At 46.3% G+C, this 14,358-nt stretch overlaps 1 protein-coding gene across 2 annotated transcripts in view; it reads right to left on the bottom strand.

Moving 5' to 3' along the window:
• The window catches only part of LOC311236070 (uncharacterized protein), a 182,557-nt gene that overhangs the window by 33,664 nt on the left and 134,535 nt on the right, over positions 1–14,358 (bottom strand). For both annotated transcript variants that reach the window (XM_084323663.1, XM_084323664.1), the window contains one exon: positions 13,010–13,194. In XM_084323663.1, coding sequence (XP_084179789.1) covers positions 13,010–13,194 — 185 coding nt within the window. The remainder of the gene's footprint in view (positions 1–13,009; positions 13,195–14,358) is intronic.

Genomic DNA, 14,358 nt, shown 5'->3' with positions numbered 1-14,358 from the left:
ATCGAAACTGTTACTAACTGTAATACAAACAGTTCAGTTTGTCAGGTACATGCAACACAGATTACAGTGTTTACATCTGTCTGCTTGAGAAAATACCATGTTCTGCATCTGCAATAAAAATGATTGAAGTGAGATGAAGTTATTTTTAAATGTGTTATCTAAAGATAAACAAAGGGTTTTAAAAGTGTTATATTTATCTTCTCTTATAGTACCAGAGAGAAGCTGAGGAGAATCAACCAGCAACAAAAGCTAAATTTGTTTAAAAAAAAAATATATATATATATATATATATATATATTATATTTTATATAAATTTTTTTTGGTATGGAAATGGTATCGAAGTATCGATACTTTTCAAGGTATCGTATCGAAGTCGAAATTCCAGTATCATGACAACACTAGTACATAGCATAATGATGCCTAGATGATTTAGCATTTTCGCATGATTTCTGTTTTTGTCCTTTTACTTGTTATTCAACCTTCATGGACGAGGGTGGCCATTATTTTCTCATGAGCAGCTTTGCATCGCTTGTTAAGAGATCAAAGGTTTTTGTATATATATATTCCCTTAATTATACAACGGGTAGTTTCGGCCAATAATCCAATTGGTCATATAGGCGGTGTATTAATTCCCATAAAGCAGGACTGGCTGTTTTTTAATCAAAATTACCAGATTACTTTCTGAAGGTTCCTCCCACCACCCAGTGGTTTGATACAAAGCATTTCCATGGTTACAATTTCTATTTTTTTTTTTTATTTCTACCCAGCAAGAAAATTAGTCCCTGGATACCAAGAATGACACTCTGAATACCAATAGTGGCAGGAAACCAGTCAACCAACTTGATGATGAAGACTTTTTAGACGGTACACAGACGTCTGTAACCATTGTACATCATGAAAGCCATAATACCCAGGAATGCATACTTTTCTGTAATTATCATTATCAATGTAATTATGGGCACTTAAATTATGCTGATGACAACGTACCGCATTACCGCTAGTTCCCGTAATCACAGTAAAGAACACTATGAAAAATGTATTAAAAAAATTCTCTCCAGAACATTATTGTAATATTGTTTTCCCTGGAGTAATTATAAGAGAGTGGCCTAGCAGCTACTGTAGGCCCTGGCTGACCTACCTGGTGACCTGCAGTCCCTACACAGCTGCTAAAGACATCAATACATGACAGAGAGTACTGGCAGACGAGTGAGCAGCTAAATCCTGTTTAATCTACAGAGTGAATTCTGAACTGCAAACACCCAAACAATGGCTGACATATGGCCTCTTTTGCTATGAGAGAAGAGAGAGGGATCTAATAATTACTAAATGTAATACAACGCCCCCACATTACCCGTCATCACCTGATGGCCGTGGAAGATTGAAGAAGAACCACTTGGGACTGGACTGACCCGACGCTATTAATTTATCTTACCTGTCTATTAACTTCTCTTACCTGTCTATTAACTCCTATTACCTGTCTATTAACTTATATTACCTGTATTATTAACTTCTATCACCTGTATTATTAACTTCTATTACCTGTCTTATTAACTTACCTGTCGTATTGTCTATTAACTTCTATTACCTGTCTTATTAACTTATTTTACCTGTCTAAACTTCTCTTACCGGTCTTATTAACTTCTCTTACCTGTCTATTAACTTATATTACCTGTCTTATCAACTTCTATTACCCGTCTCATTCACTTCTCTTACTTGTCTTATTAACTTCTCTTACCTGTCTATTAACTTCTCTTACCCGTCTTATTAACTTCTATTACCCGTCTTATTAACTTATATTACCTGTATTATTAACTGTCTTATTAACTGTCTTATTGTCTATTAACTTCTATTACTTGTCTTATTAACTTCTTTTACCTGTCTATTAACTTATCTTACCTGTCTTATTAACTTCTCTTACCCGTCTATTCACGTCTATAACCCGTCTTATTAACTTATATTACCTGTATTATTAACGTTAGGTTATGGCTATAACCAAGTTCTGTGAGTATTGGTGACGCTCGGCGTCACTACTGCACTGTACCTCGCTCGTGCACGCGCACTGAATAAAAAATTCCACAATGGGGGTGCTCCAGTAGCACACCATGTTACCGCGCTGCGTCGCGGGACTCCGTGCTGCGTCACGGATCTGGTTGACTCCGAGTTCGATTCCCGGACTCGCCGTCATTTGCCGAATGTCTCCCCCTGCTCTCTCTCCCGTTTCACCCTACAACTGTCGGTCATGCTTGACCAGAAAAGCGATAAACGCTAAAAAAAATAAAGTAAAAAAAAAAAAATAAAATCCACAATGTACCTTTACATCCCAACATCCGTCTGACCACACCCCTATCAGCTTACCTTCATAAGCAGGTGTGTGGCCACCTACTCGCCTCCTTCCCAAGCTTTCACCACAAGGTGAGATCAAGGGCAGCAGCGGCATCTGACGCCGAGCGTCACCAATACTCACAGAACTTGGTTATAGCCATAACCTAACGTTCTGTATTGTATGGCTCCGCTCGGCGTCACTACTGCACAAGGGAGGCCGAGCGAGAGCCATCGCCCGACAAATGTACCCCGCTGAGGCCCCCCACAACCATCAGATCAGGGAGGACCGAGCCCCCCCGACCCCCCCTAATGGAGGGCACCCCCTCTATTGGAGGTTCCCGGGAGGGCGACGGACCCGACCGTGCGAAGATGCACTCAAGCAACTCAACGCACAGGGTGAGCAGACCGTGGCTTGACCCCACGACTACACACACGCACAACCCGCATGCCACCCGGGAACGAACGGAAGGAACAACCTCGTTACTGCCCCCAGAATAACGGGGTCAAGAGCAAACCCAACCCTGTGGCAAGGCCGTAGCAGCGGAGCGCGAAGGAAGACCCAGACCCACCGAAGGGACTGGATCCCCTGGAAAACGGGGGCCCGGAGAGGTCAATCACGCCAGGCATCAAGACCCCACCAGGCGGTCACTTAGTGACACCGCCCCCCACATCGCCAGCGTATTCGGATCAGGCCCCTCCAAGAGCGGGCCCTTTCCCCCCAATAGCACACCGCCTGGTAGGGCTGGGCGATAAAACGATAACGATAACTATCGCGATAAATTATTTCCTCGAAATAAACATGAAACGTGGTCGGAAAGTTTCGATATATCGATTTTCCAAGCTTGGATATGAGCACACGCACTAACAACCAATCAGTGAAGGAGATGGCCGAGAGCGAAGGAGACCCGGAAGTAGGACTCACTCAACAACAAGGCTTGCTACAGTAGGCTAATTAGCTTGCACAGCGCTGTTTTATATATTTACGTGCCGAGTAAAAAAAAGAGAGTATTTTAGTGTCATATTTAGCACATTGTCATGGAATAAACCGCTTAGAAACAACAGGCTGGTTAGGATAACTAGCTTGCACGGCGCTGTTTTATATATTTACGTGCCGAGTATGTGTGTGGCGTGAATTCTGAGGCCACGTTTATAGTAGTGTGGGGTATACAGTGGACGTCGTTTCAATATATTGTGGCGGAAGAGAGTATTTTAGTGTCATATTTATTACATTGTCATGAGATACTCCGCTTGTCGGCTAACTGCTAACGTGCGCGGACTGATGACGACATCAACTCGACTCGAGACATTCACAGCAGCATAAGAAGTTACTTAAACTTGACAGACATTATATCGACGATAATTATCGATATCGAATTATATGAAAATAATTTTATAATTTTATCGCGATAACGTTTTTGGTCATATCGCCCAGCCCTACCGCCTGGCATACTGACCCTGCAGAACAGGCAGTCAGCACGGCCGTAAACACTCAAAGGTTAACCAACGGAAGCAGGCAGCGTACCGGGGAAACCAGGCAACAGGCTGTAACCCGAGCCTGGAGCACTGCGGACGAGACAGGCGCCAAAGGAGCCAGCTGAAAACAGCCGCCCCGGCGGAAGGGGCGTATGCTGGCGTTGTTGATCACCATGACAAAGCCTCCTTTAAAAACCTCCACCAGGGGAGGAAATTAGGCCACTTTACTCGCCAAATGAGAGTATTTTTTACGTTTGGCGAGTGATTCATGAAGACCACTCGCCAGTCTGGCGAGTTGACAGTGCCACGAGAGCACTGCACAAGACCCGCGGACATATATAATGTTTAATAAAAGTTCCCGCAGTACTGGCCAACCCGCGGACATATATAATGTTTAATAAAAGTTGCCGCAGTACTGGCCAACCCGCGGACATATATAATGTTTAATAAAAGTTCCCGCAATACTGGCCAACCCGCGGACATATATAATGTTTAATAAAAGTTCCCGCAATACTGGCCAACCCGCGGACATATATAATGTTTAATAAAAGTTCCTGCAGTACTGGCCAACCCGCGGAAATATAGAATGTTGAATAAAAGTCCCGTGGTACTGGCCATCAGTCAAGGAAGCACTCGCAAACAGATAACGTTAAACACAGAAGATGGAAAACAGACAGACTGAGCAACGGGGAACTGCATCCAACCCTAGTACAACTCTCGAGTCCAAGGCAAGGACACATTTAAATTACAGAGGTGTATGTTAGTCTATTGCGCACCGGACTACGACGTAAGGTTAGACATTTTATTTCATGCTCAAAAGCCCCTGGCTTGCACATCGCAGTCACGAAAGGGGCTAGCTCAACCAGTGCACAACAGCAGACCAACCCAACTGACGTTACCACAACACTTGACGGTACTTCACAGCACTGTCGTAAGGCCACCGTGCCGTCTTAAAGGCACAGTGAACACTCGGATGCATACACAACATTGACGTGGCTTGACAACCGAGGTTCAAAGTTAACTTGATTGACTGATTGAAAACTTTATTAACAGATTGCAGAATGGGTACAATACAGTACGGCTCAATACACACAATTGTTAAGGGGATGCAGACCAGAGAAAGACTTTCGTCTTGTTTACATCAGGGTCCCCCATTTTCAATTCATCATAACATATGACATACACGACATACAGATAGACAGTACTGCTACATCTATACCAGGGATCGGCAATAGGCGGCCCGCGGGCCAACATTGGCCCGCCAGCAATAAATTCTGGCCCGTCAGATTATTTTGAGAATATGATATTTATTTGACGCACGGGAAATATTCACTCGGGACGCCAGGGTGTCTTTTATTGTGAAGCTGTATCTATCTACCGGCAGTCATCAAAAGCATGTCTGTCACTATAGCCAATTGAAATGCTAGAAATGGTCAGGTGGACTGGGAGAACCAATGGAATAGTCCCACCGGGCCCAGTGTCTATTTCCCTAACGCACTTTCACTTCCGCGTTCGAGATGCGACTCGCGAGCGAGTTGAAGAAAACAAAACAAACATCTTTGGATAGCAACGGGGAAATATAACGCTTCTTTTAATAAACAGGAGCCATACTTAAAATACGGGTTTATCGCAACAGGTCGGTGATTCTTGCGTGCCGAGCCGACGTCCTCTCTGCATAATATGTGGCGACAACAACAACAACAACAACAACAACGAGGCAAGTTGGCAGATGAAGTAGCTGCATTCAACGCCAATATGGAATTGGAGGGCGGCGAGTGGATATGACATGTTTCAAACATTAGCAGGGATTTTGGAGGACTTAACAACAAACAAGGAGGTATGGTGAGTCGTGTTTTCATGCATTCTGATCTGTTCATCACCCGCCGGTGCCGCGGTGATCTGCAACAGCTGAGAGCTGTTCATGAATGAATGGATGAGTGAGAACTTTGTTTGGCGGATTGCAGAGTGGGTGCAGTGCAGTGCGGCGCAGTGCACACGGTTGTTGGGGGGATGCAGACCAGAGAAAAACGTTTGTCTTTTTTCAATATCAGTATATTAAATTAGCCATTGTTTTTGATCCTGGCCCGCCAAGCAACGGCTTGGGGAAAATCTGGCCCGCGGCCAAACCTAATTGCAGACCCCTGATCTATACATTTCACATCTATCTATCTATCTATACACTTCACAACATACTTCGGTTTTTTTCTTTCACTGCCCAACCCAGTCCAACCCAGCATCTTTCACTGCCCAGTTCAGCCCAACCCAGTCCAGAATAGATCCCTCTTTCATGTTAATATGTGTTATGCTAATATTGTGAAGAGTAGAGACTGTTATTAATGTTTTATGCTAATAAATATTTTAAAAGAGTAGAGACACGGTGTGATTATTACTATGATTGAAAATCAATTTAGACGAAGACATACAAAGAAGTAATTATCACAATTAGCGATTTTTTTTGGCTGGTAAAAAATCAGTTTGTCTGGTAAAAAAAATCAGATACTCGCCAGTTGGCTGGTAAGCCAAAAAGTTTGTTTCCTCCCCTGACCTCCACCCAGAGGGGTTGAGGCAGAGAAGGCTGACATGATTGGCAGACGTCATGAACGTGCAGGGGCACACTCAACCGGACAACCCGGGAGTTGACACTGCTCCAACACACCAGGGAACCAACCACCATGTCGTTACCCTATGCGGTGGTTGTTCCTATAACCCCTCAGGAAAAACTCCAAAACACACCTGCGGGTATCATACCGCAGTACAAGTGTTGCAGTTTTTCAAAAAAGGGTTATTCCAGGCCTACGGGTCGACGAACATTACTTCGGACCGGGCCCGGCGGCACGGGAAGCACAGAGTTACCAGAGGAGGTCCAAGACCACCCCAACAGCCCCCTCCACGCCACGCGTGAGAGAGGAGCGAAAAGAATGGAGAACCAGCCCCAAGCACACCGCCCTTGGTGTTCCCAGGCGGTCTCCCAACCAAGTACTAACCAGGACCAAACCAGCGTAGCGGCCGAGATCGAACGAGTACAGGTTGGCATGGCAATAAGCCATTACGACAGTGCAGAGTACAATATGTACCCAACAAGGGTCTCCATAGCGCCTAACCCTGCGACACCGGGACCGACCTGGCATTTTCCCCCCCGAAAAAAGCACAAGTCCCTCAGGGTACCAGAACAGCAGATCTGCATCCCCGGCGGACAACGGGTTTAACTGACCTGGACCAGCGTGACCAGAACCAGTCCCGTGCCCTAACCACGCCGATATGCCTACTCCAGGAGAAGGGGCAGATATGAGTGTTGATCTTAAAACATGAAAAGAAGGCGCCACCCAGACGGTCGGTGCGAACCGCGCCTGGTGGCCCACCCCAAGGGCGTGAGACCCCTCTACATATGTTCAGATCCATTCCGTCATCATCCCCCAGATATGAACGAGAATCCGTCGATAACCAATACAGGTCGTCGGAAGAGGAAAAAACCTCCATCCCAGTTGCTTTATAAAAACGCTGTTTTAACCACAAGCAACCAAGGCGTGCTAGTCACCCGCCTGATCTTCAACAGAACACCCCGAGCTAGCACTTAACGTGCGTCGGGACACAACCACATCAATGAACAGGCTATTTAGACCTTTCAGTGAATCCCCAAGGCGCCCAGGGGAACGACAAGAGGGGTGTGGTGCTTCCTAAACTCCAACTCTTTTTAATAAAAAAGAAGGAAGCACCAACAGTATGAATCCCAGTCTACACAGCCGAGGGTAAAAACTGTTTATATTTTTACATCCAGTCACCCCTTCCACAGAGGATTTAGACCGAAATTCCCCAGAAAGCCTTCCCACGTGAGTCGTAGAATGAAAAAGCCATGGCAACTGCGAGTCACGTGACCAACTGACTCAAGTTACACATAAAATCGAGCGTAGCGTACCCGTAAGTCCTACACTCTAACCCGACACTTTGACACACAGACCTTACGTAAAGATCTAACTCACGGAAGCCATCGTCATAGCAACGTATCGTACGCTATGACGGGGGGAAACCCCACACACAACTCCTGTTTGTAATAGGAGCATAGTCAGGACAACCCTCCCCCCCCCCCCCCCCCCCAGCCAAGGCGTTTAACGGCTTGGCCCTGACTGGCCCAACAGGAGATGAGAAAACCCATTTGACCAATCAAGTGGGAAGAAGGGGTTTATTCGGCACCCCCTCACAAAACCCTTCCCCCTGCACACAATAACAACTGTAGCATATGAAACCTTTGGTAGAATGCCAATGAATAGCGCAAGCTAATACAATGCATGCTACCCACAGAATGTGAACAGGGTTTACAACAAAACCAAGTCGTGTGCGTGTGTGAATCCTACACCCGCATTCCACCAGCATTACTGCAACTAACACAACAGTGTTGTAGTTCAACATTACTTTGTGTGTAAGCAACAGACCATACAACCAGCTTCTACCTGCATGTGGAGCGTCAGGCCGAGATAGAAACCCTTCTATAACCGAGTGAATGCTGCAGACCTTGCTTTAATCTCATAACACGAACGTAACTCATCCATCAATGTATACCAATGTAGATTCACACTTTTCAACCTCATCATATTTTGGTGAAGAAACACACAGTTTGTTTAACCAAAAAATACAGTCCCCCTTTAGGGGACTTTTTATTTAATCAACAAATAATATGAGAGGGCCGGGGAGGGGTAAACAGTGGGGACCGCATGGGGAAAAAAGTCACTGTCTAGCGGCGTCTGCTGCCTCGAGCCGCTCGGGCTTTGCCACCCCGAGAAGCCCCGGAGGGACGGTAGGCAATAGGTTGCTGGTCTCGTCGATCCCTACCGTCACCTCCGGTCGTAGATGGGCCGGCTACAGCAGCAGCACCGTCTCTCCTCCTGGCCTTCGTCGACGGGCCAGCAGTGGCGATGGAGGCATTGGCAGCCACGGCGGAGGAACCTCGACGACGTGGAAGCCTTCTGACTCCACCGGCGATGACGGGAGGTGGAAAATGGGGTTGGAGCACGTATCTCTCCTCTGCCATCTCTCTGCATGTTGAGGTCATCAGCTGCAGGGCCTTCCCGAACAGTCCAGCATCGGAGAGGGTGGCCGTCAGAAGAGGAGACCTCTTCTTCTCCGGCACACAGGCCTGCTCCAGCCAAAGGTGGCGCTGGATCAGAGTAGCCAGGGCGCGCACTTTCCCAGAGGCTATGGCCTGCACCTGGGTCAGATGCAGGACAGCTCCTGCCGCCTGGGTGAGCTGATCATGTTGTACCTCCGACCGCTCCGTGCCGCACGTCATTATCCCGGATACAAATCTAGCCAGCTGTGCGATGTTAGACGCAGCAGCCAGCGATTGTGTACCCGCGATGAATGACTGGTCACTCCAATACGCCAACCGCCTAGCCGATCTTCCTTGGAGAACCGGCTTGCATAACGGCTCCCACACCACATCCGGACAGAGGAGAGCGGCCATCGGCCTATCAAGCCGTGGCACACCCTCTCTCATACCTTCAACCAAACCCACCACCCGCGTAACTGGTACGTAGGCGGGAGTGAGGCCCATGATGTGGGACACCACCTGGCCCCGACGAACATAGGCCCCCATTGAGGGGAAAAATGGGTAGACAACGTCCACCCTTCTCACCGGGCGACGCTGCCAGAGATGACCTATTAGATCATCGGGGACAGGAGCAGGCAGTGGCTGCGGCAGCGGCACGCCGTTTGCAGCGGCCGCCACCGCCATAAGCTCGGGGAACAAAGCCTGCAGTTCCCCCTGCAGACTTTCCTCCACCGAACCCGCATCCCTCACATGCAGCAGGCTGCGACTGGTTAAGGAACCACAGTCTGATGTGGCTGATAGTAGGGCATCCTGCCGAAGAGGCAGAGGGGTTTCCCCGACATCCTCGAACAAGGCGCCCCAAGGAGACATATCACCCCCCTCCAGTGTTACCTGGACGGGTGGGATATTCGTCTCTACTGGGCCTTCAAACAAGAACCCGTCCGCCTCTACCATGCAATCCTCTGTTTCCATTGGACAGCTAGAGATCGACGCATCCTCGCTGGTCTCCAGCAATTCCCCAAACCAAGGCCGTTCACGTCTGCAGGACACCATCTTGCGACGGGACCGAGCAGACGCAACCTTTTTGCGTCTCAAATCCTCCGGAACCAACGGAACCGGCCGTTCAACAACGGACGATTCCCCGGAAACAGAGCCAGGACCAGGCCATCGCAGAGTCGACGGCACCGGTGCACTGGCTCCTCGGAGAGGCAAACTACCCATCGGATGCCTACCGGGCGTGGCTGCCGACCACGAACGCGGCAACAGCCCCGCACCAGAACGCACGACGGAGGCGGGAATGGAGAACCGCTGGTGAAGAGTGGTTCTACGACTCTCCGAAGTAGACATTATGACTTAGATTTTTCTCTTGAATATTTATGAGAGAAGAAAAAAATAAGCACAATGTAAACTCGTCTCAACTTTCTTCAACTAGCAACCTTGTCAAGTGGGGATCTACCGAAGGCACTTCCTTGTGGTGAAAGCGAAGAAGGAGGCGAGTAGGTGGCCACACACCTGCTTATGAAGGTAAGCTGATAGGGGTGTGGTCAGACGGATGTTGGGATGTAAAGGTACATTGTGGAATATTTTATTCAGTGCGCGTGCACAAGCCTGTCTATTAACTTCTATTACCCGTCTTATTAACTTCTATTACCCGTCTTATTAACTTATATTACCTGTATTATTAACTGTCTTATTGTCTATTAACTTCTATTACTTGTCTTATTAACGTATTTTACCTGTCTAGTATTAACTTATCTTAACGGTCTTATTAACTTCTCTTACCTGTCTATTAACTTATATTATCAGTCTTAACTTCTCTTACCGGCCTTATTAACTTATCTTACCTGTCTATTAACTAATATTACCTGTCTTATTAACTTATCTTACCAGTCTATTAACCTCTTAAGCCCGGAGCCCTATTTTCTGAAAATCGGCCTAAAATACATACCTAAGTAAATGGAATATTGCTCCACTTCTACAAGGTCCATTAGCATGTTCTTGGTATCTAGGGACCTCAGTGAATGTATTCCCAGTGTCAGAAATTGTGTCTATTACTAGGCTTGCTTAAATTGTGATGAAACAAAGAAGAATATGAATTATGATTTTTCTTTGCATCTTTGACATGAAAAACTGCCACTGAGCTCGTTCAGTACCTTCTTGAGATCACATGTACAAAATATCTAAGGAAATGAATAAAGGGAAGATGATTAAACAGAAGGTTTTGTAGATACAGTACTGAATTCTCCCATCCGGACCAATGCAATTTGAAATATTATTATAGAATATAGAATAGCAGGCTTATAAATGACCATATTATAGCCAATTCGCACATTTATGGATTGTGCCAAATCTTATCTTTCAAATGCCTGAGTTCAATTTGGATTTAGTATCACCAGGCGTGCATAAGAACAGATAATGAAATCTACTGTATATACAGTAAGTTTCTTATTCCTGCCAGTGATTTCAAATCTGATTGTTGCTAAATGCTCAAAATAGGGGAGACAAACTAACTGCGCTCAAATATATGCCAATAACGTTAAGTTTTGTGGTATATTATCCCAAGTAATAAGAGATATAAAAGAAAATCATACAGAAGTAATTAGCTTGAAGCCCCATAGAGGCCTTTGGGAAGTGTCGTTTTGAAAAATTCTAACGCGCATTGAAAGCTCTGAATGTCCTCTTCAAAATGGCCCCAAAATGACTACAATTACCGACGGTCAATCTTTCAAAATGGCGGACTTTCGCGATCAAAACAACACAAAAACTAAAATCTATCTAATAACACTTTAACCTATTGGTAAACTAACATATTGATGATAATATACATTATAACTGCTGTTGTGACATGGTTATGATATTTATACTTGAATACGTTTGACAAAAAAAAGAAGATTTTGTCAGACAGACTGCAGAGCTTGATTTATGACGTGATGTCATTTGCAGTCCGCCCCCGGACCGCACGGGCGGAAGAGGTTAACCTCTTACCACGCACGGCCCGAAATCGGGCCGTCATGCCCATGCGCGCACGTCGCAGCACTTTGCGAACGTCTACCAGCTTGGGGCTGCATTTTTCGCCGAACATATAATATACTGTTCGAAACATCCATTTGCCGCCGTTCGAACGCCACCTCACTCGACCAATTCCGTGCCTCAATTCTCGAGTTACATGACGATATGTCAGACTAGGGTCTTTTTACAGGCCGCGCATCAAATGACCACGTTGGACAGTATATGCTCGAGAACTGACCAATCACCGCTGATGGCGAAAATTATTGGTCAGCATTGTAGCCAACGAGTGTCCACTTCCAACGATACCCCACGTGGGGGGGTTCAAATATAGGAAATAGGTGAAATTGACGAGCGAAAATGGGTTGTGACTCAGACTTCAGAAGGCACAGAGGTGGATTGCAGAAATGGATTTTGGAACAAACATTTCTTTTTTTGGCGCACGGTTTACTCGAACCTCTCTCAAACACTAATTTCTGAACAGGTTTATATAAATATTGGACCTGTACTACATAAGACTTCAGGCTATGGAACCGTAGCGTTTTCCGGCTCATACCTTTATGCTGGAATAATGGAATCTGGCAACCACTAAAGAAAAATGTGAGTACACAAGTTCAAGTTCAACTAAAGTTCAAACCTCTGTTACTCTATTTCATTAGCACTAAAAGGATTATGCTTTTTTGCATTAGTAACTTCAGAATGATATCTTTCAAAAGAGACCAGGCTCATGCATGTGCTATAAGTATAAAGTATAAAGCTAAGCTTTGCAAAAAAAGTATGCAGTCCTCAAGTTCAAGTAAAAAAAATTGCCACTTTTCTGCCTGCCTGTTAAGAGGTTAACTTCTCTTACTCGTCCTCTGCATTTTACCCATCCTAACTATTTTGGGAGCAGTGGGCAGCCACAGCGCAGAGCCCGGGGACCAACTCCAGCTGTAACGCCAGTGGCTTGGTCAAGGACAATGGCAGGAGTATGTACCTACTGTAGTGTGCATGTCTTTTTTATGATGTGGGGGAAACCAGAGTACCCAGAGAAAATCCATGCGAACGCGTGGAGAACATGCAAATTCCACACAGAGAAGCAAACACGCGTGCATGCGTGTGTATGTGCATATGTGTGTGTGGGCCTGTGTGGGCACGTATGCGTAGTGTTTATGCACAGTGTATTACCCAGTATCCCAGTTGGTCTCCAGCAGCCTTAGCAGAGCTTTCCTCTGCTCCATGAGGAGGGAGCCCGGCAGCTGAGCTGTGGCTAGGCAGTGGAACTCCTCGCAGGGGTAGTCATCCAGCACGCAGCCGCCCTCCCCCGGCTTGCGCGGCCATGACCCGCTCTCCTCCGACCAGGGACTGGAGGCCTGAGGGGGGGGGGGGGGAGAGAGAGAGAGAGAGAGAGAGAGAGAGAGAGAGAGAGAGAAAGAGAGAGAGAGAGAGAGAGAACGACAGAGGGGAGTCATACAGTGGAAATACAGAGGAAAGAATAAAGGACAAGTCCCTGTCATCCAAACACCACTCCCTAACCCTCCTCTCTGTAATACAGGCTAAAAAAGGGCCGTCAGTAATGCCTGACCCATGAGACCTCATCCCGTCTAACACAGGCTCCGCCGGCCACCTGCCGCTTTCTGCTCGTCTTCAAAGCCGTCGCAGATCTCTCTGGCCTCGCTCTGACACATCCTCTAATCACGTACGGATTACCCCTGCTCTGCTCCGCATCATAGTTCACAGGGGGGAGTTCTAATGCAGCGATGATTCTGGAAGATTCCGTACGGGCCTATTTGTGTCCATGCGACCGGTAAATATTGTGTTCTTATACAACACATTCAAGCCTTTAGTCGCTTAGCTTTTGTGTTCTAACGACTTACAGGGCAGACAGGTGTGGCTGACTGTCCCTGTAAGCGCTGTCTTCACAGTGTGACTGCGAACGCCATGGAGCGATGTTGCTGAAACAGCCGGTATGAGTAAGACCCAATGTGCACGCCAACAAATGAGATTGTGTAACACTAGTAGATGATTATGCATACTGGAGATGCACAGATATGTTCAGTAGATAATCAGTATTAGCTGATTTGGGCTTAAAAATCAAACAATTTGATTTGTTTAGTTTGCGTTCATATTGGAACGACTTTGATGCAGTGAGGGGGGAAGTGCCCGTTCAATTCAATGCTAAAACGTTGCTATAGAAATGCCACTTCAGGAACCAAAATAGTCAAAATGGACAGAATACACCATCAGAATTACAAACTCCTGACAACCTGACTCAAAAATGGGGTTTTCTCTGCCGTAGTTTGGTGTTTTTGTGAAATTAGCATCCGTGGATCATTTAATCATTTCATATCTGATTTAGAATCCAAAATCAGACAACCTGTTATTTCACTGTTCACTGAGGACGGGACCCAAAATTTTACCTTGTGGAACACCTTTTGTTACCGACAAAAACTCAGTCTTCACACACAGAGAGTGGTGCGCTCAGCCGAGCGTACCACGGGTATTGCACTACCAACCCTGCAGGTCCTATACAACAA

The sequence above is a fragment of the Notolepis coatsorum genome (assembly GCF_963971535.1).
Source record: "Notolepis coatsorum genome assembly, chromosome: 10".
NCBI lineage: Eukaryota > Metazoa > Chordata > Actinopteri > Aulopiformes > Paralepididae > Notolepis > Notolepis coatsorum.
This window is presented reverse-complemented; position numbering and strand designations above follow the sequence as displayed.